This window comes from Colius striatus, chromosome 2, assembly GCF_028858725.1.
Source record: "Colius striatus isolate bColStr4 chromosome 2, bColStr4.1.hap1, whole genome shotgun sequence".
NCBI lineage: Eukaryota > Metazoa > Chordata > Aves > Coliiformes > Coliidae > Colius > Colius striatus.
In genome coordinates, this window is record NC_084760.1 from 110,155,350 (window position 1) to 110,182,335 (window position 26,986).

At 48.7% G+C, this 26,986-nt stretch overlaps 1 protein-coding gene across 2 annotated transcripts in view; it reads left to right on the forward strand.

The window, feature by feature from the left end:
- LOC104559485 (phosphofurin acidic cluster sorting protein 1-like) overlaps positions 1-26,986 on the forward strand; it is a 64,367-nt gene that overhangs the window by 23,157 nt on the left and 14,224 nt on the right. For both annotated transcript variants that reach the window (XM_061990382.1, XM_061990381.1), the window contains exon 2: positions 21,675-21,762. In XM_061990382.1, coding sequence (XP_061846366.1) covers positions 21,675-21,762 — 88 coding nt within the window. The remainder of the gene's footprint in view (positions 1-21,674; positions 21,763-26,986) is intronic.

Genomic DNA, 26,986 nt, shown 5'->3' on the forward strand with positions numbered 1-26,986 from the left:
TCTGAAATTGGTTTGTGTGAACTAATATCATGCATGTGGGTGACTTGTGTCAGCAATCTGTTCTCTCTTTCTGTCTAACACATCCTGAAATCCTGGCAGCATAGGCTGTGTGCTGCTGCAACTGGAAACAAGCCCATCAGGGATATGTGGATATTGCTGGCCCTCTCCTTCCCAGAGCATTGGTAGCTTGTGCTGGAGCTGGAGCAGAGCTCAAAGGGCACCTAAGGCAGGCCCTCAGGGGTCAGTGCTTGTGTGCCCTGCCAGCTTGGTGGCAACTTGGGAAGTGTTGAGGCAGTGTGTCTGCTGGGATGAGGAGACTGGCTCACAGTGCTGGGAGCAGCTGGTGGCTTCCATAAAGCCACTTCCTTCCATAGGCATTGTCCTCTTCTGAAACAGTTATCTGTTTGTTTCATTGTTTACTCACTGTCAGACTGAGGAGGATCTGGGAGACAGTAATTGGTGTCTTGTCTCTCATTTCTCAGCTGACTGGTTTTTGGATACTGTTTATACTAGTACACAGTTGGAGATCAGTTTTTGATGGAGTTCTTCTTTTGCTTTTAGAGCAGACTGTTTCTCTCCTAACAAGTAATGCCAGAACTTGATCTGGGACAATGAAATTGTATCTCCCAACCCCTATTTGAAATATGTTGCTCCTGGAAGCTCCTGTGGAGCTTCATCCTACTGTGTCTGTGCTTTGTTACTAACACCTTTACTGCAGAAACAAACATATGTTCTCTGAAAAGCCCTCAACTCCATGAACTTGTGCTAGCAAGGCACTTGTATCCCTCTCTCCTCTGTGCATTGGTTTCCTTCTCTCTGCTTATTTTCTCTCAGTTCAACTTGGTAAGGAGCCACAGGGAGCAGAGTCAAGGGATTCCCTGGAAGGACAAATCTCTTTGTGGGCACCCACTGCAAGCTTATTGGGCTCTCTTGAACACTTTAAGACAAAATCAGACACTGTCACCTGTAAAACAACTTCCAAGCAAACGCAGGTCAAGGAACTTGGAAGGATCTGAGGAAGCATTAGGAGGAAGGATCATAACTTCTTTGGCTTCTGCAAAGACTGTCCTTGAAGTGGCAGAGGACTACATGTGCAGGGCAAGAAAGGGTGATAATTATGGAAAGCTGCCACTGCTGAGTGCTTGCAGGCATCCATGCTCCATGTAACAAATCCTGCTGCTTGCAGGAAACAGAGAAATCTAGCCTGGTGTCTTGCTGCAAAAGAAATTCAGTATTCACTCTGCCTTGGGTTTGGATTTTGTTTACATTTTGAGCTAGATTATCAACATCTGTTACTTTTCATGTTAGAATCCAGCTCCCAAGCCTTAGTGTGTATACCAGCCTTCCTCCTAAACCTTAGCTCTATAGTTAGATCCGTGACCAAAACTCCCTTCTTTTGTGCTACAATGCAAATTTGGGGTTGTTTGGCAGCGCACAGAGAAGGGCTGGAGGAACTCCTCTTTCAGGAGCAGTGGGCTTTGAGGGCTGCAGCCTGACCATCTTTTGCTCAGCCACCAAAAAAAAAAAATAGAATAGTTTGTGCTGTTTTGCTCACCTGGTAAGGCTCTGAAAGGCTCAAGAGCATGTGGAGACTTTGACAGTGTTCTTGAGTTTCAGGTGATAGCTGGACTTGTAGCTGTTGTGTTGTGCAAGCCCAGTGGTTATATGCTGCTGACCTACTGTGAAAGCAGTTGGTTGCCAACAGCAGAGTAGAAGACTGAAGGTGGTTGCTGTGGTTGCCCTCTGAGGAGTGACTGCAGATCCAAAGATGCCCTTGGCACATTGCCCTGGTTGTGGCTCTCCAGGGAGTACTCTAAAGAGCGGTGCTGGGGAGAGATGTCCTGCCATCTCTGTTGCCAAGGAAACAGTGGCTGCATTTCACAGCCACTGAAGATTTTTTTAATTTCAGAGTCAAATACTAATTTCCAGACTGCAGCTACATCAAGCTGCTTGGGCAGGAGCCTGCTGATCTATTTGGTTATGCCTGACCTCTTGGCTGAGTTGCAGATAGATCTCAGATGTGGATCTTCTGATGCTTTGGATCTCTGTCCAGCAGCTTTGAAAGTATCTGAGGATGCTGAGCTTTCAGGCTGGCTTCAGTACTTTGAGAGAGCACTGGAAACAGGTCTTGAAAGTTCACCCCTTCCTGCTGAGCTCAACTGACTGTCTTTACTCTGCCTATCTGCTGGTTTTTCAAGAGCTCATTCATCGTCTGTGCGTGTTGTATGTGGTGATGGAGGTCGACAATAGATTACTCTGGTGAAGAGTAACAGCAGTGGTCCATGGTGAGAACTGCAAAGGCTCTTAAAGAAAGACATACTTGGGCAGTATCTCACAGAAATACATTGTTTTATTGACCACAAATATTGCAGTCATCAGTGGGAGCAGATTCTGTCTGCTATAACCAAGCATAAGAGAGCTGTTGATTGTACTGTGATTCAAGAGGTCTGAGGATAGCCTTTGCTGGGGTCTGGCTGTCTTCTGTGACCTTCACTAGGGAGGGTACACTTGTGGTTGAGCAGATTGCTACTGGCTACAATTTTAGGGAAGCCATGGATTCAAGAGCTGAGAAGTCTTTTGGAGTGGGTTCTCATTGGGGCATCTGCTGCTCACACAGAGCCATTGTATGATCTGTGAGTCCTTCACTAAGATCACCTCCTCTTGTGAATCTACAAGCTGTTCTTGCTCAGATGCCTCATTAAGGACCCGTCAACCTGAGGAAAACAGGTTGAGCAGCCATGACTTGGTAGAGGGGCAGTTCAAATTGCATTACTTTGTCAGACAAAGTCTCATTTTCAGGGAGAGCACTCTCCTGTGCCCTGCATGGCTGCAGAAAAGGTGGTGCACCTTGTTCGTGCTGCGGATGCCGCTCCTAGTACAGATATTGTGGAGGCAGCTGGTAGGTAGAAAGCTGGCAAAAAGACCTCTGTGCTGTCTCAGTTGCTAGGGAAGCAGTGCTCAAAGGCTCTGCCGTGTCAGTTTGCAGGGAGCAACCCCCTCTGCTCCCCTCAGCCCATCTCAAACTGCTGGAATTTGCATGTGATGCCTCTAAGTGAGAGAGTGGAGGCCAAGATGGCATCTCCCTGGCAGGAGGCACCGAGTGCTGCGGCGTCACACTGTCAGTCTCTGCACAGCAGCAACTGAATGTGCCTGTGGGAGCTCTGGAGGCCTCCTTGGAGGAAGGAAGGAAGCAGAGGATGTCTGGCGTAGCTGCGTGCGTTCTGGGGAAGCTCCGCTGAACAGTCGCTGTGTTAGTGTTACTTCCTCCCACGTTTCTAAAAGCTGTATAGGTTCAGTAGTGTCTGACACGTTTTGGAGACTGCCAAGCTCTGTTTGCTCTCTCTTCCCCTTGCTGGAGAACAAGAGGCATGAGACAAAGTCACTTCAGTTAATTTCCCATCAATTATTATGATTCTTTACCCATGTCTTCTGATGTGATGGGCTAGTTCACAGTCTGAAGTTGTTTTGAGGGAAGGATTTTTCCATCTGAGGATTAATAACCTTGAGAATCACTGTGACAAATCAGGATTAGTTTGTCCTCCCTCTCATCCCTTGGTTGCAAGGCATGGTGGCTTTGCTGCCTTTGTTTTGGGAGACAAGGTGATTCTCACAGTTCAGCTTCACACTGCATGGATATTGTCACACAATTGAAGGTGTGACAGCAGTCGTTTACTTAGAACCTCTTCTCCAAGGACTGAGGATTCTTTTATTTAAGTAGTTTTGCATTTCTTGATTTAGAAGGTGAAGTTCCTTTCAATACCATACATGCATAACCACCATTAGAAGGCTGGATTAAAGGTACTCTGCAGCCTTCCTTCAGTTCTGCTGTCTCCTTAGTCTTGACAGTTTGAACCAATGAACTTCATGTTAATGCAGTTTGAGACTCTGGAGTCTTTAGCAAAATAGAACAAAAAAATCCAAATATCCTATTGTGTGACATTCTCTTGATGTCTGCACAATCACTGCTTGTTTTAGGGTGGACCTACAAAGAGGAGTATGGCTGTACTGTTTTGGCCTAGAGCTGCCTTAGCCCAGAGTCCTGACTCTGTCTGACAGCATGTTTGCAGAAAGAGCTTAAGAAGGGCAAGCATAGCCTCCTGACTCTGAAGGTGAACAGCTTGTGTGCTTCCTTGTCTAGAACCTTTATCTGTAGTGGGTGCATTGGAAAAGGCTTTTACAACATGAAAGAGGGGATCAGAAGAACTTATGGCAAAATATGGGGACAAAACTTGAATAAGTAGCCCAGGACTAGATTAACAGGAGCAACCTGGGTGGGTTCCAGTCTAATAACTGGACTAGTGAGTGCAATGTCAGAGAATATTAAGGGTTGGAAGGGACCTCAAAAGATCATCCAGTCCAAACCCCCTGCTAGGACAGAAACACCTAGAGTAGGTCACACAGGAACTCGTCCAGGTGGGTTTGGAATGTCCTCAGAGAAGGAGACTCCACAACCCATCTGGGTGGCCTGTGCCAGTGCTCCCTCACCCTCATAATGAAGCCTTTGCTTCAGCTAGTGTCTTTCCCAGGAGACTGGGAGTGACTGATGAGAAGCCACACTTCTCGAAGGGTTTTAAGGGAGCACATGGATAGATGTGATGCTGGTGTATGTGCCCTTTTGTAAAAAGCAGACTGACTTCTCAGAGGTTTTTAAATTATTGAGATCCAGTTGATGTAGGGCTTGGATTTCCAAAAGGCCGTCAGCAAGGTTTCTTAGAGCTTCTGAAAAAAAGCAAGGCTACCATGGAACAAGGGGGAAAGTCCCCACACAGATAAATAATTGCTTAAATAAATAGCATGAATGCATAGCCAGTTGTCACAGCACAAGCTCACCAGTGGAGATCTGGAGACATCTGCACTCAGGTACTTGTTCAGTATAATCCTAAACAGAAATATTACTTTTTTGGAGAAGATTGCTACAGCACAGAACTTCAGCCCGGGGTGCATCTTCTGAGGGACCACCTTTCACACACACTCACAGCTACTTACTCTCTGCAGAGATTCAGCTGCTTAAATTTGTAGAGAAAGTTTGTGACGCAGTGCTGAAGACCTGGATGTAGCTTAGGTTTGCATTTCAGGGAGGGCAATTTGAACTGTTCAAATTGCCCTGTTCAAACTCAATTTTATGTTTTCTTTTTGAGAGTGTTAAGGATCTGACATGTTGCTTCTTGGCAAAATATTGTTTTGGAGCCCTTGAAACTTTACAGAGCTCAGCAAAGGTATTTAAAGTAGGCATATTCCTTCATGCAGTTTCTTTTCCTGAAGTGCCAGATGATATTAGACTTCTTCTCTTTCCTTAGAAAGAGGAGCATTGATTCTGAATCCTGGGGAAATCATCAAGCGTGGTTTAAGCAGTACATTCTGCTCAGACTCTGACAGAAGCCATTGTGTGAGGTGCTGTGGCAGCTGGAGGCAAGTGACTGTGGCAATGATCTGAAGCAGCTGCAAGTTTTGATGAGCTCTATGTTTTGAAGGTTTTTTATATTCATGTCATATAGAGTAGTGCAGTGGCAAGCATTTTATTCTATAGCTGTGCTCATGTCCTCAGTGCCTGGGCTGTTCAGGCACATTCATGTATAAGCTCTGCCAGCCAGACCTTCTACTCTCCCATCTTAAGGAGCAGGCAGCAGTAGTTCATAGTGCAGTGGAAAGTGAGGAGGGAATAACTGGGAACAAAAAAAAAAATGTATTGTTCCAGAGACTGGGAAAAGGGACCTCACTCCTCAGCACTCTGCAATTTGGAGTGAAATGCACAGTGCCTGCCTGCTCAGGCACCTGGGGCTGAGCTGGCACTGTGTGTGTTGCAAAGCTACGTTGGCTGCCAGGGCTGTATGATGACCCTCTTGCACTGCCAATGTTCATCTCTGCTCTCAGAAATCACAACATGAAATCTGAAAGGGTGGAATGGTGAACTCAGCTTATCTTGGTGACCTCCCCTCCAAGGTGGTTGCTGTTGCCTCTTGGCAGTCCTGTCACCTGCATTTCACCTGCATGAGGATCCAGCCAGTTCACAGAGAGGCCCTGAGCAGTTGGGGAAGGGAGACAACATTGTCCAGCCTCTGTGTTGGGCCTCTCCTTCTCCAGCCTCTGTGTATGGAGATGTGCATGAACAGAACAGGTTTAAACTTTCCACAAGGAAACACAGATATCTGTTCACATACAGAGCCCAGCTTGCCTCAAGTGTTGCCAGCCCTTGCCTTTGTGCATCATGTGCGGGTGTTTGGATGGGCTTGCATTGGTGGCAGGGCTTGGGAGCTTTTGGTTCTCTCCTGGTGTGGCTGTTCCTCCTGGGCTGGGAAGTGCTGGCTGCTCACTTTCCTGCTCTTGAGTTGCTGCTTGCTACCATGTGGAAGCTCATTGCAATTCAGGAGAAGTAGCTGAAACTTTTCTTCTGGAAAAGTAGGTCAGGGAAATCAGCCTGTCAGGAATGTCTGGAGGGAAGGAAAGGGGATTTGGTGAAGGCGATAAGAGTCCAACACAATCCACCTCCATCTGTTTTGATTGAAGCAATTTGTGGCGTGAATGGAAATCATAAAGGCTTCTATAAAAATAGCAGATCCTGCTAGAGCGGCATCTGGTGACCTGAGGTGCGAATCCAAAGTGGGACCTTTGGGTCTGACCCTCTCTGTGATTTTGGGCATTTCACTTTCCCTTTCTGCAGCTTGCCTTCTCATCTGAAACGAGGAGCAGTACTGAGGACCTTCAGCAAGGGTGGCAGCAGCTTTGCTGAGTGGTGCAGTGGGATGGGAGGATGAGGTGAATGGTCTGAGCTCTAGTGATCTGTTACAGTAGCAAAAAGGAAGAGATGAGAACAAACAGTTGTGTTTTGGCTAATTGTTGGGGTTTTTTTCTGAAGGGGAAGGGCCAGGGGAGTTGTGTGTATGGGGAAGGATTGCTGTTGCTTGTCTTCTACTACAGCAGTGGAAAGGAAATTTGGTCAGCCAAAGCAGCACTGCATTGGGTTCAAACCAGGCTCGGTGGGATCTCAGCATTACTATCCAACTTCTGGCAACCTGGCTGGCTTGAGTAGCTCTTGTTTGCACCCCTCATTCTCCCAGGAGGAAACTCAAATGGATCTCTTACCTGAGAGGTCTTCAAAGAGGTGAAATTGCTATTGCAGGACTGCTGTCAGAGGAGCAGTCTGCAGTCTGACTTTTTGTCACTGCAAAAAGTAGTTAATGAGATGGTGCATTGATTTTGTTGTGCCTAAACAAGATTCTTTGTTGTCCCAGTATTTTTAGGATAAGTCCTAGTGAGTTTTATGAAGAAAACCTCTCTCTCTGGGATATGTATTTATGATATGAACTGGTGAAGCATTTCCATCTTGAAATTTATTTCTCTAGCTGAGTCTGGCATTCCAAGACACCCACATTTGATGCTTTTGGTGTAGATTTTGACTTCAGTCCCAAAGCATCATCAGAGCAGGAGCCTGAGCTTGTCTTCTTGGCACATACCACTCCCATGTTCAAAGATTAGTTACTCCTGCCCACGCTCAAAATCAATTCTCTACACACAGAATGGCATAAAGCCATCAATGTTTGTGAAAGCCTGACCTGCCTCACTAATGTAAACCAAACTGGCTTCTCCCATTTTGGAAGCAGACCAGCACTTAGTGGAAGCAGCAACACTGAATAAATTTCTTTTACATTAGAGGCAGGTAGAAAACTCAGCACCAACTTGGCTGCCAGCCGTGCACATTTGCAAAGAGTAAGAGAGAGATTAGACCTATCTAAATACTGACTGCCCTCAGGAATGCAAGGACAGGTCCAGCTACTGCAACAGAAGAGGCTGCTGTTGTTCACAAGGTTTCTCCTCTGTTCAGCCTTGTGCACACACTTTGTTATAAGTACAGTCATTCTTAAAAAGAAAACATTTTTGTTCTTCTCTGCCGTGGTCAAACAGGGGCTCTGGGCACAGTATAAGCTTAAAGCAAGACACACTGCTGCCAGCACAAATGCAAAGGACCTCAAGGCTCTTTGACAGAATCCAAGGTCTGTGTGCTGCTAATAGGAGTCCTCAAAGGCTTGGACAACAGTTACATCCCTTGTCCCTTTTGGTGAGAAATGTGCAAGGCTGTCAGATAACATAACCTTCCTTTCTTCCAAATGGGTCAGAGCTGGAGTACCAAATGCTAATAGTAACGCTGCTGCTACTGGTACCAGGCTCTCCAGGGCTCTGCTGCAGCCTTGTTTCTGCTTTCTTACATTCTGGGACATCTCAACTATATGGAAAAAGTTTATGTACCTTCTCCCAGAAGCAGATTGAAGTTGGTAATCTGCCTCTGGAAAGTCCTTCAGTACTTCCCTCTCTTTAGCAGTGCTGCGGACAGCAGTGTGGGCTCAGGATGATCACGAAAGTAAAGTGTACCCAAGCAGATGCAAACTCCCTGCAGTCTTTCTTACTGGACTCCTATAAAAATTACAGTGTTTTTCAGAGTATTCATTTCTAGCTTCCTTTTAAAAAGCAAGAGAGTGACTCACTTTGTGTTTACTAGATTGAAAATTCACAAATAATTAATCTACTTTTGTATGGAAATGAAAGTTCAGTGAAAATCTCTAAAGTCAACCCCTTAAAATTAGCTCATTAAAACTACTTTAGATGTGCTGGATTATAAGAACATTCATCTAAATGTGTTTTGTATAGAAAGCCTAGTTAATTGGATAAAGGATTATTATTCCTGAGTAGTCAAAACCCAATGGATTCTGTTCAAAGCCCTGCGAGAGTCTGGAAGTAGCAGATCTAGATCTTATTGTGTACACTCTCCCCTTTAACTCGCAGGTTCAAAGAGGAAAATCAGCTTTCTGCTTTTTTGAGCTTCCAGTTGGGTTTTCTGACTTCACAACTTGCTAGCAAACCAAAGTGCTTCATTTCTGTTTGCAGAGGTGTTCTCTCTGTGCACTCAGGGCAGGAAATAGCTCTCAAGGCTGGGGCTATCACTCGGCTAACTCTGGGTCCAGATGTCAGTCTGCTGAGTTCCCTGTGCTCACTTGGAGTTCTTTAAAGCTGTAAATCATTTCTACTGCAAAAACTACTCAAGTTCACAGCTGTTTGGTGGGATGATTGTTAAAATTTCAAGGTACTTTTTAGGTGTATTTCTCTTTCCTAAAAGATTTGAATACAATATCTCCAGTTTTGTATCTGCTCTAAGAAGTGCTGGCTTGGCTTTTCTCTGCACAGCTGCTTGGCAGGAAAGCCATTACAGAGGAGATTCAATGGAAGAACATTTTACATTCTTTCTGCACCGAGGCTCAAGTGCAATGAAATCTGAAGGGACACCCAGGATTACTGAAGGGTGGAGGTTCTGGGCCCAGCTGAGTAACTACTGCTGTGTGGTCCCCAGAAAGCACACTCGCATCAAAGGCTTTAGTTGTGCATCTGTGATTGACAGATGTGGCCTGGGGTCTGGGCAGGACCGTGTACTTTGTTAGCAAGGTCCAGTTGTAAAGTCCCAGCCTGGAGGACTGTGCCCTGTGAACTGCAAGTCCTGGGAATGTGATTTGTAAGGGTAGATGCTGTGCTCACAACAGGACTTGCTCTCTGACTTCTGTTCATTCTTGGCTTCCCCAGAAATGGCAGGTTTTGTCTACAGTAGTCCTGCTCTTGTAAGATTCTCTTGCCTCTTCTTCTGATGGAAACCTTTTTCCTTCCTTTGATTGTGCTGTTTGTTTATTCCCATCCTGTCCTTGCTGTCACTTTTTATCTCTGGTGGCACAGACCATGGATGGACGTTGCATTGAAGCTCCTTTGACACTGAACAGCGCGAGTTGGACCTCTTGGGATGTGTGGGATAACCGGTTAAGGTTGTGTGCAGACGAAAGCAAACAAGGTTCGGGGAAAGCTCATAGAAACCCTGCACTGAACAAGGCAGAGTTTTCACTTTTGACTGGAGTATGATGAGATCAGCTTGTGCCCTGTGATTGTGCTGGAGAATTAGTTGCTTCTAAGCAGGTAAATTTTGTCCCCACAGCTGAGACATGCCCTGGCCTCACACTGCACACAGCGCTATTGCAATGTGAAGGGTGACAGGGCTGTATATATTCTTCCTGAGGGCAGGAGTAACTTCAGTAGGGTCCAATTTTAACTGACCTGTACATACTTCTCTAATTACATGCCAATTTAAAGCAAGGATTATTGCTGTAAAGCTGTATTTAGATCTGCCAAGGCAATTTTAGTGCATGTTAAAAAACCTAAGCTAGCACAGACTTGGCATGTACCCTTGGTGTTGAAGCCAGTTGCAGATAGCATGCAATGGGTGCAGCTGAACCTGCTGTGGCAGTTTGAAATCACACTGTTCAGCCTCACCTGGGTATTGACAGAGAAATTCTAGAAAGCAGCGCAGCAATTGGTTGTGGGCCCCCAATAGACACCGATCTCTCCACTCCAAAGCTCTGCAGTGATTTGCTCTCTGTTCAGTAGCAATGCTCCTTGGCCTTTTTAAAGCACAAGCCTCCTCCATCAATGGCTGACACCTTGAAAGGGAGACCTCCAAACCTCCTTCCTTCTTTCACTGTACAAACTTTTTAATTCTCACTGTTCCTAGTTCAGTTCCTGAGCTATCTTTCCCTCCTTGTTACAAAGCAGGATTGGCTGCCCTCTGGATCTGTAAAGACCTATGTTGTTCTATGTGGAATTGACCATCACAACTGGTTATTCTCTCTAAACAAGCATCTTTAGGTGTAGGTGACATCAGAAGGCCTTGGTGGTGTTTGCTTCTGTGGACAGGACCAAACTATACTCCCGTTTCCTCAGTGAGTCAGTGTGCTTGATACTGGAGCCAGCCCCAGTGACACTGCAAAATGGCTCTTCCAGACAGCACTGCCAGGGTTGCAGTGGCTGAGAAGTTCACTTAAGATTAAGACTTCCCTGTACTGTGCTGTGGCTCTGGAGCATGCTGTGTTGGCTTGGAGTGCTCGTTGGTGCAGAGCTCATGGGGATTAGGTTTTTAATCTACTGTAAAACATGCTGGGCTGAACATGGGAATCCCAGAGATGCTGGGCTGCTGCTCTAGTGCAGGTGTTGGGGGGAAGCATGCTATATCTGCAGTGACAGCACTGAAATTGCTTTTCCTGGGTCAGGTGGGTCCAGAGAGCAGATCTGAACATCTGCCTAGGAGTGCTGCTGTTGGGTTAGGCATCCCTGGCCCTGCCTCTGCTGGAGAATATGGCTTGTGTTTGTAAGGCTAGATGATGCTCTGAGTATGTCAGATGGTCTGCACATCCAGGATTCTGGATAGTTGCTGGGGCTCCAGGTAATGTGGGCCTCACCTCAGCCTCTGTGCCTCCATTCCCTCCACCACATCTGGGCTGATTCTGCCACTTACCATAAGGAGCGGTGGTGATGCTCTGATGGAGGATCTCTCACCAATCTTTTATGTCTTACATGGTGGAGGAGAAGGGTGACTGCACCCAAGGAATGATGCTAACAAAAGGTGCTGTGCTTTTGTACCTGGGTGGCAGTGCTCTTCAGCCAACCTGCAGAACAGCTTCCTCTGCCACTCCTCTATGTATTATTATCCCAAGGAAGGGATTCACCTCTGCATCGAACCAGCAGTGTATTTGTAGCTGCAAACTGAGCACTAGTGAGTGTAACATGCTGCTAACAAGCTGATGAACACTTTGAGGGCCTTTGTTTCCCTGGGCTTGTGTTTTTCCCTTGTTTCTGCATATTGCTGTTTGTGCCCTTGACAATTTGACTTGCTTTCATCTTCTAGATGCTTTGCTGCTTGGCCCTGGGAAGTGTTAGTGCCATCTAGCCAGGCTGCTGTGCTGCCCCTGCCTTCAGGCATTAGGATGGGTTGCCTTTTGCCTTCACGGCATTTCTGTTGAGGGACTGACAGATGTTTCTGAGCTAGAAACAATTCTCCTCTGACTAGTACCCCACTGGTATGATGCTGGACCTTTAATTAAGTTTGCTGCTCTTATGTCCTTGTCCCTCGACTTTTGACTTCTGTTAAAGATTGTAACTGGCTAGAATTTCACAGCCATTTGCAGTCTCATTGCCTGCCCCTCTCAACCACTTCCTCTGTGTTAGATCGAGTTAGATTTGGAGGTTTCCCCTCATGGCTGTTTTCAAAACTTTTCAGTATTATTCTGGGCTTGAACTAGCTTTTTTTTTTCGTGGACTTCTCTAACAGTTTGCTCAGTGAAGCAAAATGACCACACTTTTGTTCTTCTGCCTCGTTTGGCTGGTGCAGAGCTGCCTGTGGACCAGTCCCAAGCCGTGTGCATTGACATACATTTTGCTAACAGGCTGTGTGGAAGAGCTGGGGATGACTCATTTCAGAACTCACTTACATTTCACAACATAAAATTCAGAGAACTTAGGAAGAAAACAAGTGCACTGCATCTAAACATAGAGGTTTGACTTGGCCAACACGTGCCCAGGTAATGGGTGTAAATGAGCACCCTCTGTGACACCGAGTGACTTTGTGTGCACCTGTTGTCCAGGAAATCCTTCACTTCAGCCACAAGTAACCATGACTTGATGGGAAGGATTGTATGATCAACCCCTTGTCCCTCTGTTTCCCACATTCTTCCATAGGCACCCTGGTGCTCTGCTGAGCTCTACAAAAACATGCTGTAAAGAAAATCAGTGGTTGTCAGGGTGCTGAATGTGTTCACGTATGTTACGAATTCAAATGTCTTAGACAAGGTGTCTTTGTATGGCTGCATATATCCAGTGTGGCTGGTGGTGAGGAGGCACACCACCACATTACTCACAGACCCTTTTGCTGAATGATATGTCTGTCATGATAGCTTCTGGCTCTGCTTGCAGCTTGCTGAGGTGCCGAATCAGCACAGTGATCCTTGGAAAGAGTGTCCTGTTCCACTGGGACTGGAAGTGAGCAGCTCCAGATGTGTGGAGTGTCATCTGCTTAGTCTACATGCTGCTTACTGGAGTCCCCCAGGCCCTGTCAGCCTGTAAGCAGCTGTCTGCGACTGCTGAGCCTGAGCTGGGCAGTCTGCTGGGAAATCATATGGTCCCAAGGGATGGCAGGCTGCAGCTGCCTTCATGCTTTGCCCAAGGAGGTCCTCAAGGGGAAACTGCCTTTGCTCTGGCCTGCTAGAGCTCAGGCTGCTCCCTAGACACAGCTTCTCTACTTTTGCCAGACAGCTAATCCATACTTCTTGAAACCTGCTCCCAGAGACCCTGATATTACAGAGGTGGACCTGAGCATAAAACACTATTCTATTGCTGGGGTTTTCTGGTAAATAGCTGAGAGAAGTATTAGTCTGGAGAAGAGGAGGCTGAGGGAAGACATGATCACTCTCTGCAACTACCCAACAGGAGGCTGCTGTGAGGTGGGGGTTGGTCTCTCCAGTAATGAGTGATAGAGTGAGAGGAAATGGATGAGAGGAGCTGGTGTTCTCTGCCTTGTCATTGGCACCTGCCCTTTGTGTTTTGCCATAGTGTGGTTATATTTCCTCTTGGGCAGGATGGAGGCTTGTGGAGCAGAGCTGTCCTGTGAGGGAGGCACATAGTGTAGCTTTACAGGCAGGCACAAAGCTGTGATGGAACAGGAGCAGCCTGGCTGATAGCTGTGCTGGGTCCAGGGCTGTGCCAGTGCCATCAAAGATGCAGAAGCTCTTCCTCTTGCCTGTGGTGGCTTGGGTCATAAAGAAAGTGTTTAATAGCACAGAAGAAAGCTGATCGTGTATAAATGTGTAGCTTGCCTCAGTTAACAGTGATACCTGCCTTAACTCTCCATACCCAAAGGTTCAGTCCCTGCTGGTTCATACACTGATGGGCACAGCTTTATAATGGAGAGAGGACACTGACTAGGAAGGAGGTGCAGGAATAGCCCTGCCAGTGCTCATAGGCCACAATAACCTGGTTCCTGTTACCTCAGTTCTACAATGACTGCATACACAGGCAGCACTCATCCTGCTTGGGAGTCTGTGGGGCCGGGCCAGCCTGGTGGCACAGTGGCAGCTGCTCTTCCTTCCCACACTGGGATTGACCACATTGACAGGAGTCACCTCTGAGGTCAGGGTAAGAAGGATGCATGTCCTGTCTGTGATTTGCTCTCCAGGCTGGCAAAGCATGTGAGAGCTCTGAGTCTGCAGAAGGGATGGGTCAGGAGGTGGCATTTCTCAGGAGGAAGCAGTCCTTAGGGCAGAAGCTGGCATTCAGTTTACATATTGACTTCAGATGGCTATTTGTCAGCTGTGGCCAGTGTCCCACACTGTCACATCCTGGAAATGAGCACAGCAGCAAGCACTTGTGTCCCAGACACAGCACAAAGCTAACAGGCCAGAGTGCTCCACTTGTTTTCAAGGCTGCCTGTATTGATGGGTCCAAAACTGCCAGTTGACTGTAGCAAAGGACAGTTGTGCTTAGAGAAATCTACCTGGCAATAGGAAGGGAGCATTTCCTCACATAGACTGATCTTTGACTTGCATCTGTTGTTGCATTGGCATCGATCTGAGAAAGCAACACTTGTATTGTTTAATTGGAGAGGTACAGGCACACACCTGCCCTTGTGATGAGGCACATCCAGACCATCAGCAGCCTCAAGAAGGAAAGCACAGTGCTCTGGAGCTTTGCTGGGTTGGGTGTCTCTGCTGTCTGTGCTTAGTAGGGCTGCAGGAGAGCAGGGAACACTCTCTGATAGAATGTATGGCCTGGGCCAAGTGTTTGTGTGAGAGCTGGCTTTCCATTGTAACCAGGCGTGCTCTATCCTCATTTGGGATGTCATGACCTCTGCAGTGGCAGAGGAAGCCATGTGTCCTCATGCCTCTGCTTCATTACCTCCTGCTTGGAACAGTCCACTCTTCCTCACAATGCTGTGGGCAGCAAATGAGCAAGAGTCTCAATGTTAGCTCTTGTCCTGAACAGCCATTCTGTCATTACAAATGCAGTGGAGTACTTCAGATCTTCTTTGGTGTGCACTGCTTGCATGTTAACATTTTGGCAGTGCAAAAGCAGCTGAAAGCCTGTAGTAGATGTAGGGTTTTGGAGAGAAAAGTACTATGCACGTTGAGCACAGCACTGCTGCTAGGTCATCTGCCTCTCCTCCCTGTCTTTAGGGCTGGTGTGCACTCAGTATTGCCTCTTGGCTGATCTCTTTTAACAAGAGAACCTGTTAAAAACCTGTGAAGGAAACATAGTGGCTGGTCCAAGGACAGTTTTGGCTACAGTTTGGCTGCAGTGCTCAGATAGCTGCTCTGAAAGCCCTGCGAAGGGGAATGGTTTTGCACATCATGTTAGGTATTTAGAAAAGTTTTTATATTCTCTTACATAAATCCAACAAATCCCTTCTGTAATGCTGAGGGGAGTTGTCTTCCAGGCAAAATCAGTGAATCTGTTACCTGACTGTTCTCAATCCTCCCTCAAACCTGGCTGTTTTCACACAGCAAGCAGCTCTGAGCTGTTGCTGGTGTTCACCTGTAGCTACTGCTGCTGGCTGAGCTGTCTGTTAATGTTCTTATCTCTTCTCTGGTCCTTCTGGTCCTGTAGGTGCATTGGTCCCAGCCTGGTATGTCTGCTATGCCTTGTGCTAGCTGTTGTATGTCTGTGGAGTGTGATCTGCTCTTTCCTGGGGGTCTGTTGTCAGTGGCTGTGCTGCCTCAGTGGTATTGCAATAGTATGAAACACATATGTGAACACAGAGGAGTGCCATGAGCTTGTGATGGGAGAGCAGGCTGTCCCCAGAGGCCTCTGGGTGGCAGGCAGAGCTCCTGGGCAAACCCCTGTACCATCCCTGCAATGGGAAAGCTGCTTCTGACTGTGTTTAACGGAGCAACTGGGTACAGCAAGCTCAAGGGCAAGTCACTGACCAAACCAGAGCTGTTCTGAGGTCATCTGCCCAGAGATTAAAGAGTCAGGCACTCTTCCAAGGGCTGACTGGAGCAGGGCATGCCTGATAAATGTACATACACGGTGAGATGCTGATGTTTAATGCAGTTAACAATGGACTGCCCAGTGAGGTGAGAGCAGTAGGGGGGTCTGGAGGAAAAATGAGGTGCTGCAGTTCAATACATTGGTCCTGAGGTCCCATTTAATCTGCTGCAGTGGCAGGGCTTGCACTGGCCTCTTGGAAAAGAGGCTGCAGTCTGCCCTGAATGGCCATTGCAGGGGCATGGACTAACCAGGACAAAAGGCTGTGAGGAGGACACTGGGCACCTGTGAGCAGCCAGGCATGAAGACAAGGAAAGGTGGATGTATTTACTTCCAGGACACTGTTTTCTTCCTTTTTGCCTCCCATTTGTGCTGACAGAGGATGCCCTCTTGCTCTTGCATATACCCTACTGACACTGGCATTCTTTACTACATGCCTTTGCTCTCTGTCTTCTCCCCACATAGTGTGGCCAAATTGCTGCTGTGGGGAGAAGGAACCCCTTCTCAGCAGAGGCTGTGCATTCCTTTGCTATTATAATCCTCAGAGACAAAAGGAAGAAGAGTCTCAGCTGCTCCTCCAGAGTGTCTGAGCTTTGGCCTTGGGTTTGGACTGTTTAGAGCCACTCGAAAGGAGGTGGGATGATGGAGGGGACCAGAAGTAGTCACATGAGAACAGACCATCTATCCTAAGGCATGCTGAGCCATCAGCTGTGAAATGCTTTACAGGAAATGAAGGGATATAGTAGCAACCTGGAGAGTTTTGCCTTCCTTTTCTTCATGCTCTGTGATTTCCCGTGGGAAGGTCACTTGGGAATTGTGATGAGCCAAACCTACAGCAGTTTTACAGTAGCAGGAGCCTGCTCTGGATCCAGCAGCAGGGCAGATGTGTGCTAGTGGTAGCAAGCAACTGTCAGCCAGGGTGCTGGGTAGCCAAAATGCCTCTCATGGCAAGAAGAGGATTGCTGGTTAGCACCAGGGCTGTTGTGCTGCATATCACCTTGTGTAGTTCAGCTGGGGGACCTAACACAGCAGACATTTGGTGGTCCTGGCTCTAGGTCTTTCCTCGGGACCCCAGGATGGTGCTGTCACGACCTTTGGCCTCTGCATTCCACTTTGTTGCAGCTTGTTTTACTTTGCCCTTCCCAGGTTGCAGCAGTTGCAGTTGCTAGAGGGCAGAGAGGCAGGAGTGTGCTCACAAGCCTCCAGTGCTCTGTCACACTTTCCCTTGGGGAGGCTCTCAAAGCAGCCTGACGTCAGCTCTCAGCCCATTTCATCTTAAAGCATGTAATTGGCCCACCTACCCTCCTGATGCCTGAGCTGCAGAGCCTGAGGAAGAACCTGCAGCTGTCCCAGTTCATCACTCCTGTTTTCTGGCAACGGGGACTTGATTTCTGAAAGTGGAGTAGGTCACTTGTCCCCTTTGTGTGCACCAGTGGTGTCTCGTGCATACAGAGCACTCACGCTCAGGGAGTACCTGAACATCAGAAAGCTGGGGCTGAGAGCACATCCCAGGCAGCATCTCTCTGCTCACAGCCTGTTTGTGTGCTCTTCCCTTGGCATGTGCTTTGGCCAGTGTCAGAGGTGAGCTGTAGGGCTGGACACCCCTCTGATCAGAGGATGTAAAGCTGCCTTTGACTAATTTCGTAAGAGCAGTTTGTAGTCTGCAGGGCATTCCCGTTGCACAGGGTGTCTGGTGCTGGCTGCCTGCCTTCAGCTCTGTAGTGGGAAGCTTTGCAGGAAAAAGGGGCTGCACAGCAACAGAGCAGGGGTGCAGGGGTTTCCCATACCTTATGAGCCCCACTGAATATCTGGCACCTTTCCAGAAGCCCAATCTCAGAAGTGGATATTACCTGGAAAGGCAAAACTGAGCTGTGAAAGTCAGTGAAGATACCGAGGAACAGCTAAACTGTTGGCCAGGATGTGTGGGGGGCCTGTGCTGGGCAAGCTGGATGTGCTCTAACAGTTGTAGGATCTGGAAGCTACAGGCAAAACCCAGGCAATGGGATCTTGGCTGCTGCCACTGGAGAAAATCAGTGCAAATGTTCAGGAAAATAATCCTGCCCAGAGAATGAGCTGGTGGTCAGTAAGCCAAGCACTGGGTAGCCCAGGGTGCCAGCAGAAAAATGACCACATCTGCTCAAAAAGAGTGTGAGACCTACTGTTAAGGTTTTATATCCCCTCAGTGGCCAGATTTACCTTTCAAAGAGGCTGCCTGATGTTATGCTGTAGCCTTCACCTTCCAGGTACAACCCCAGCAGAAGTGCTCCTCAGCACCTCTGCCTCCTCAGCGCCTGTGTCCTGTGCAAAAAGAGGTGTCTGAGGTTCTTCATTTACACAGAGACTCAAGCTGTGTCTCTGCCAGGCCCCTTTGCCAGTTTGTGGATAAGTCTGGGGTAGCTGTGCAGCCCCAGTTTTGCAGAGTGCTTCTCAAGCTGCTGCTCCCCCACTGTGTACAGTGTACCCCCAAATCTTTTTGCTGGGGCCATAGATAGGTCCCAATTGTTTTCCACTCCTTAGTAGTTTCTCTCTGGCTTACAGGCAAAGCACAGGCTCTAACCTGCTCCTCCTGTACTGTGCACAGGCATCTTTTCTTCCCTTTTTCCTTCTCTCTCTGCCAGCCTTAGGAGCTGTACCTCTGGTTTGTATTCCCCTGGCATGAGGGGTTTTAGAGATGTGTGCCATTCCTTGAAGCACTGGCCGTGAAACACGAGAGTAAACTCAGCCGCTGCCTGTGTCATCTGTGAGCAGCAGTCACCTGTTGGGACAGGAGGTTGGATGAATTTGCAAACAACAGCTGGAGACAGTGCTTAGCTGCTGACATTGAGTTTCACAAAATGCATGTGTTACAGGAACTTGGCTGGGCTCAGATAAATTCACAGGCCAGGCTGGTGACAGTGTTATAAGTGTTTCATCAGACTTCAGAGCAAAAACCCCCCTATTATGTCATTGAACTAGAGAGGAAGGAGACTGCTGGGAAGCTGCAACCTGCAGCATGAAAAGCAAAAGGAAAAAAAAATGTGCCTAGAATGCTGCTTGGGGATGTAATCAAAGTACAGCATCAGTGTTCAGTGTCTGAGAAAACTGCATACTCAAGAAAGTGTCACCTTTGAGGTTTTAATGCTGTCAGACAATTAACTTGGCGAGTTCCTAGGTTTGCTTCTTTTCTCTGTCACTCTTCTTTTTTTCCTGTTAGTTTGTTTTTTTCCCCAGTGTTATGCTGATGGAGTTGCTTGCAGTTCAGAATCCCAACTTCAAAAGTCAGTGCTTGCTTAGCTAAGGAGGGAGTGTGTGTCTGTGTGCCTGTGTCGCTGCACAGCAAAGGGGATTTGCTGGTCTGTGCTGGTTGGTGATGGAAAGAAGGCAGCATTTTTTAAGATAATGGTGAGTACCTCTCACCAGTAAACAATCAGTAGTGGAGTGTTGGGAGCACTGGAGTTCCAGGAGGCTGTCAGACTCTACTGTTGAAGCTCATTTTCCTTATGGCTCTCAGTCACTGTTACCAGTGTCACAGAGTCACATTCACCACATCTCAACATTAGAGGAAGTCCTTGCAGGAGTTCCACAGCTCAAGAGCAGTTGCTATTTATTCTGTTTCATCACCTGAGCAAGTAGATCCAGGTTTACAATTTATCTACCAAAAACTTCAGTGGTTTAGAGAGATCACACAGTGATCATTTCTGGGCAAGACCATGGGGTAGTTGCTGTGAGATTTGGCTGAAGTATTCAAAGGCACATAATTGTGATCACTGTGGGTCGATCCTGTCCTCTAGAGATCTGCAGGGATTAGTGTGAGACCCGCTGCTGTCCAGTACAGGCACTAAACACTGTGCAGTGACACAAATCTGGGTGATGCAGGGACTGGTTAAGTAACAGATCAAAAGAGGGTCATCAGGGACAGCCAAGCTGCTAGGGAGCACCTTTTTAAATGTGTACTGCAAAGAAGTACATTTAGACTCCAGAACATGCATGCTAATCCCTGTGAGAAGGGTCATGGTAGCTTAGAAAGCATTGGTTTTGGGCAGGGGTTGGAATTGCAAGGTACAGGCTGTAGCTGAGCTAGTGAGATCTTTGAGTGCTGCAAGGAGGGAAGAGGATGGAAGGGGCTGACCACATTCTTGCACGTGATACGAGAAGGACCAGGGGTGAGTACAGGGTTTCCCACTGTGTAAAAGAGACCTTGAAGACTGGAGAGGGATAGAAAGAGAAGAAAGGAGCTTTAAAGTGCCTTATGGGAGAAAAAAAGAGCTGCTGGAGTGGGCGCAGCTGAGTGACATGTGGGAACTCTTCCCCCAGGAGAGGTGGGACTCCTGCGTGCCTCAGAGGGGAGCATGGAGAGCTAATGAGGGGATTGCTTTGGATGAGGAGTGTGTTTTTACAGTGAGAACAACGGCCAGGTACAGGATGACCTTTCAAATTAAGGCTGGATATCCTTATGGAAGTTTTCATCTTTTGGGGATAACTTTTCTGTGCAGGTAACTATCACAACTGGCTCAGCGCTGTGTGGAAAACCTGAGTGGGTGCTTGCCCCTTGTTTTACACATTCAGGCTTCATTGTTCTCTGTGACTTGTCTTGGGACCAGGGACAGTCAAAATTGGTTTGACAAGTTACCACCTTTCTGACTAGTGCTCAGTCCTGCCCTCTCTGCCCTGGAGGTGACCTCCTTGTCTTTCGCTGCATTGCCCACAGCTCACTCCTTCCCTTGCCTAAGTATTTCTGGGGAGCAAGAAGCCTGCCCTAGATAAGATTTCTCCCTTCCTACAAGCAGAGGCTCAGAGGGGAAGGGTGGACAGAGCTGGGATCGCTGATTGCAGTGCTGGGGTGCACAAGAGTACGAGGGCTTAGGGAGCTGTGGCCCTGGGCTTTGGCTGAAGGAGCCCAGGCCATCTGGCAAAGAGAGGTGGGCAGAGCTTGCCTGTACTCGCAGCTTCCTGACTTCTGCTATCCACCGTGCCTCGCTATCCAAGCACAAAGGGCAGAGCAGCAGGGTTGCAGTCACAGTCCAGCAAACCTGCATAAGCTAAAATAATTTTAGCAGGGAGGGCAGGGACATGGTAGGAGATGAATGCTTGCTAAGCCATAAACCTGTCCTGCATTCTGCCTGGCTGGCCTTCCCTTACTGGTATCGTGCCACCTCTGGGCTGTTCTACACTGTTGCTGGGCATGAGCATAGCAAAAGCAGGTGTAGTCTCCATGGGAATCCTGCTGCAGGCTCCTAGGCAGGAGTTTGGAGTGGCTGGCTGTCTCACAGGCCAACCCTTCCAGCAGCAAAACGAGCTCTTCTCACTCAGCCTCAGGCTTCTTTGTAGGTTTTTCCTGGAAGTGCCACTTAGCATACTGAGCCCCCAGGGTCTGAGGCTGTCGGGGTGGCTCTACTGCATGAGGCTTCCTGCAGGGCTGCTGCCTCTCAGCTTCCCAAGTCAGCTCAGTGTGGTACTGTGCAAGAGAGGAGCTGAGTTATGATGTCTGTACGGGAACATTTGCCTTAACTAAGTCCAGGATAAGAGTGGATTTAAGTGCTTTGGTTTATAAATAAACAGGGCTGTGGCCAAGGTAGATTTAAAGAGAGCTGGCAACAGCCCTACTTGGGAAAGGATCTCTTTACCACATGGCCTGCTGTTGGACTTCCTGTTCACACTAATCCCTTAAGCCTGCTTTAGCTCTGTTAATTTTCCTTCTTTCCTCTTTCCCCGCAGCGTGCCGCGCCGGTGGCGCGCGAATGCCAGTGGTCCCCGGCTGGGCCAAGCATCCAGGCTGCCCTCTGAGCACTGGGTGTACCATGTGGCAGGGCCCCAGGGATGGTGGTGCCTGAATGTGTCCCATTCTCTCTGTCTTACAGGCTCTGCAGTCTGCGTCTGAAGAAACTCACGGTGCTGAAAGAGCTGGACAAAGAGCTGAGCTCTGTGCTTATCGCTGTGAAGATTCAGGTAGGCTCCTTTGCTCGCTGCTGCTTGATGGCAGCAAGCCAATCCTTGTGCCCTCTGTGAAGTGCTGGTCTGCATGCCCCCTGCCTCGTGCCAACCCTTTGCTTCTGTCTCGATTTGAGGAGATTTTGGCTTTCAGGCAGGTCGGGAATGATGCCCCAGGGACAACAGCAAGCTGCCTGGTGCTGGCTTGTATCAGGGATGAATTTGGTTAGGCATCTGTGCTGGGACAGAATGTGTGTCTTGCTCTCCTACCTGCTTCAGCCAAGGCCCTCCCTAGCTGCAGTTCAGAGTGAGGCATCCCCTACCCCACCGTGCCCACCTGGCTCAGCGCTGGGTGGTTCCTGGCAGTGCCCTCCGTCTGTGTCTCCTCCCTGGGGAGGGAAGGGAAGTGTGCAAGGGACCAGCAGCTCTGTGCATGACTTCTGCTGACATTTGCACCCTGCCTGATCTCACTGCTGCCTCTGCTGTCCCCTCCCTTTCTCTGTGTATACCCCGCTAGGACTGGTGCCTCTACTGTGAACCAGGCATAGGGCAGGGGAGAGGATCTTTGTCACCAAGGGGAGAGGGAATTTGCTGCCATCTTGGTACTTGCAATCCTCCCCCCTCCTTCTCTGCAACCGGTGATGAAGACATGGGTCCATGTGGGTGCAGACACATCCTTTCCACTTGCCAACCAACAGTGTGGAAGCAAGATGCCTCTTGAGTGTGTTGTCCTCACCACAGCTCCCCTAACTCGGCTGTGTGGGATGCTGGTGTCCTTCCTTCGTTCTTGTCAGCTGGGAGAAAAGCTGCTGATCCCATTGAAAGCACCGTGGGGCGGGAGCTCAGCAGCTTTGCGCTCCCACAGAGCTCTTTGTGCTGCACACATTAGGATCTAAATCCTGGATTAGTGCTGGAAGCTGCAGTATTAGTGGAGTTCCAGGTGCTGGGGTTTTCCTTCATGGCAGACCTGATTCACTAGCACAGAAGGAACTGAAAGTGAAATGTATGAAACCCAGGGTCTGGAGCGAGGGCAGCAGGGGGTTGCTGTGGTCAGTGGCCTGCTTTGCTGGCCTTTGCTACCTTAGGCTTTCAGCCCTAAGACCCCCGAGACCTTACGGTGCAGGGAGCAACCCAGGCAGCTGCCTGAGCCCTGGAAATGCAGGAGCAACCCAGACTGGGCCTCAAGTACCAGCAGCACAGGACTAGGGGGCTGGGAACCATGGCTGGGTCCCACACGGCTGAGAGGGCTCAGCTGGTCCCTCACCCCTTTGATCTCTTACACTGTCAGCCCAAGCTGTCTGTGCTTTTCTGGCCTTAGGGCATCATGGGGTCCCGAGCGATCCCCCTTCTGCTGGGGCTGCCATGTGCTGGGGATGTGTGTCCTTGGCTGCTGCCTCTGTGGAGCACTGCAAATGTGAGACTGAGGAAGAAAGAGGCTGCACAGCGGGATTCCAGCTCTTTCAAACAGATCAGCCCCATCCCTGCATGCTGCTGGCAAAAAGGAATGAACAGACCTCAGCAGTGACCAAGGCCACAGGGGCTCTTCGCTGCAGGGCTCCTTTCCCTGCCGGTGAACGCAAGCTGCAGTCAGGGTCTTCATTTAAACACGGTCAGCTCCTCTCTCTGCAGCCACAGAGCCGTGGCTGCTTGCAGGCGTAGGCTCCCTGCAAAGCTGAAGGGAGCTGGAGGAGATTTGCTTCTGCCCACGTTACCCCGTGGCCTGCCACTCACTGTGGGAGCAGGTGCATTCGTGGGCATCCTCCACGGGCTGCATGCACCCGTCTGACCGGCCGCCTCGGCGGGGTCCAGCGCTGCTGTGCCTTTCTGGAAGGCAGATGGAAGCTGTAGGCAGCTTCAGCACAGCCTGCCTAAAGAATGGCCTCAGATGGATCCGTCCCTCCCGCTCCTCTCCTAGGTAACAGATGAGTCACGCTAGCGAGAGGCTGTTTGAAGGCTGCCCAGCGAGCGTTGCCATCTCCGTCTTTTGGATGGAAACAGCTGATGCATGTAATTTGTGGAGGATTTGCGAGTTCCTGAGGGGGCAGCCAGGGACTAGAGGAAAAGGGGAGCTGTATTTTCTGTCATCCCAGTGGTAGCTCTGCTGGTGTAAGGAATTTGCCTGTCAGGAAGTTGCTGCTCTGAAAGGCAGATCGCATGGAGACAAAGCTGAGTGGGGCTGGCACCAAGACAACAGCCCCAGAGCTGGAGGTAGCCTGCTCCATGAATGTATATGACCTGTCTAGAGTACCTCATCTCCTTCTCACAGTGGTCATACCCTTCTGGTCTTAAAAGACAGCTTGCAAGTGTGGGATGTGCTGTTATCTGCTTCTTCATCTGAAAAGACAGGAGCTTTCTGTGTCCACAGAACATTCCCATTTCCCAGAGGTGATTTGCATGTTTAATGTTCAGTGGCTTCCAGTGAGGTAACATCCCAGCTAAAAAGGGGAACTTATTATCATATCATAGAGTGGTTTGTAAACCTTTATCCCTTGTTATTTAAGGGACTGGAGATATCATGGAGGGTTCCCTTCTGTGCATTGCTCAGCAACACATTAAGAGATTCCAGTGTGCCTGGCTCAGCTCCGTAAAGGTACAGATCTTGGCACTGTAGCTGATCATGGCATGAAGGGAAATGTGGTGCTCCCTCTGGGCAGAGAGACTTATTCTAATTCAGAAACACTCAGTCTTGAGCTGTGAATAGAGGAAACAATCAGAGAAAGAAGAAGACAAGCCTCAGCCCTCTCAGAACTTTCCCATGTCATGTGCTGTGAGGGGGATGCTTGTGGGATGCGGCTGCTGACTCGGCTTCAACCCTTGGTGCTGCTGGCAGCCACAACATAATGGGCCAGAATGTGTGCTACAAGCTGTGCCAGGCTGAGAAGCTCTGCCAGGCCTGCCTGCTGCCCCAGACCTGTGCCCTGCAGGAACTAGGGACTGTTTGCTCCTCCTTGCTGGTCTATGGAAGGTACAAGCAGAGTTTTCTGTCTACATCTCACTCATGCTTTGTTTCCAATCTTTTTGTAACCACTTGTAGGGTTTTCCTCTCCTGCCTGAACAATCACAGCTACCCCCTAAATAACTAAATTTGGTGTTGATGTTTTAATGGGCTATTCTCTTCCAAAATGTGCCTTTAGCTTGAATTCTGGGTAGTGCTTTGCTGTCCTCTTTGGCCTGGTCTCTCATACTGTATTAGTTCTCTCTCCCTTCTCCAGGTTTGGTATGCTTTTCTAGGCTCAACCCTGTGTTTTAAACAAGACCTGTCAGGACAGATTCGTATCCTAAATTGGGGATTGTACCAGGCAAACCAGACCTGGGCTCATCCCTGTTGCCTCTCACTCTGTCCCTGTGCACCTCTGAGAGGAACACTTCTGTCTTCTCTGCACCCTCCTGCTAAGTGTCTGTAGGCAGCAGTAAAGGACCATCTACCTCCTTTTTCCAGCTGAACAAACCCAGCTCACTTGGCCTCTCCTTGTATGTCTTGTGCTCCAGCCCCTGACCATCCTGATGTCTTCTGATAGACTTGTTCCAGTCTGTTAATGTCTGTTTTGTACTGTCTTGTTTGGGACCTCCTGTTCCTTTCTGCAGAGCCAGTCCTGCTGCCTGAGGTTCTTCCCAGGCAGCAAAGTTGTGGGATGTCTGAAGGAAGGACTTTGCTTTTGCCTTTATTGAACCTCAAGAGCTTGTGTTGACCTTACTAAAACTCTTAAATTATTCTTAATTCCCTGTTTTTGATAAACAGGCAGGAGACCCCAGGGCCTAGTTTCTGTTTGGTTAGAGCAATGCCAGCTCCTGCTGGGCCATGGTTTCCCTCTGAAGGTGATCAGTGCTTTGGACTGGGTATGTGAGTGCCATCCGTTTAGCAAAACCTATCAGGCTGAGCTTGAGCTTTAGGTAGTTTCTTTACCTTGCTGAGAGACTGTACCTCATGCCATTTGCAGTGCAATGTCCAGCCCTTTTCCCACCTCATATCTCAAGTATTATGCTCCATAGTGCCCTGGGACCTAATTCTCTGTCTGAGCTTAGACATTATGACCTCTTTCCCTTCATGTGACCCCACAGGCCAGATATCTCCTAGGGCTTGAGCTCAGCCAAGTTGCAGCCTGTCAGATCATTGCACCCATAAAGAACTCTCCCAAACCTAAAAAGTGCTGCTGTTTAGAGGTCTGTGAGCTTCTCTGCTCTTCTCTTCTGCTTGCATTGTGACAACAAACAAGCCTTTGTCCCAGCCCTTGCAATACCACATGGATGTGCAGCAGCATTTTGCTGAGGGCCAGTGTAACTTCCTTAGTGATAAATGACAGAAACACGTGGGATGGCAATGTTTGTGAAGCCTTCACTCACTGAACACACCACCCAAGCTGTCCTCACCTTTCCTTTCCTGTAACTCTGTTCCCAGAAAGAGCATCTTCGAGAACAATTTCACCAATATACGTGTTTTGATGAAAGAATGAATCTTTGGTGGATAATCTGTCTGCAACAAGCAGCAGAAGAGCTAAAGTGGTCACTGTCCTAGTGACTCCCTATCTTCTTTTATTAAAGAAGAGTTCAGAAAGGAGGAATCAGTGCATTCTTGGCCAGGAGAGCTCACAGATGGTGAAGGGGATGAGCTCCACCTCCTCCCTTCAGTTTTAGGAAAAGCTTCCACAGGAAAGCTTCACTCCTGGCACAGTTGCTGGGAGTGATGTTGCAGACAGCTCAGGCTGGGCCTCTTGAAAACCAAGGAGTGTGTTGCTAGAGCTTGGGTTTGCTCTGTTACCAGTGAGAACTGTAATTCTGCATCATTGCTAACTGGGAAGGCCTTTCTTGTCTCCCCTCTATAGTTTGGTTAGGGTTTTTTCCTTGGTAGTATGGGTAATATGAGCAACAGAGGTGCAGGAAAGGCCTTATATCGGTGCCACCCAAGCCCACTGGCCCGTTCCCATCAGCAAGGTTCCTTGATGCTGGCTGCGTGCTGGAACTCTTCTGTGCACATTGCCACTCCCTTTGATTGTGGAGAGGATGTAGCTCCTTTACAGGGCCATCTGCATGCTCCTGTGGAGGCTCCTGGGGCTCCTGTCCAGTTTGCAGTGGAGAAGAGCTGGGGGCTCTAACCTCACCAAGGTCCTAACCTTAGCCAAATCTGGGATTTGTTTGAGTTGCTGAGGAGTCTCTGGCCACAGCCAACATAGGATCCTGCTGGCCACAGCATCTTTCAGGATCAAGCTGGGAAGAGTGTGATGATGCACTGAGATCCTGGGGAGGG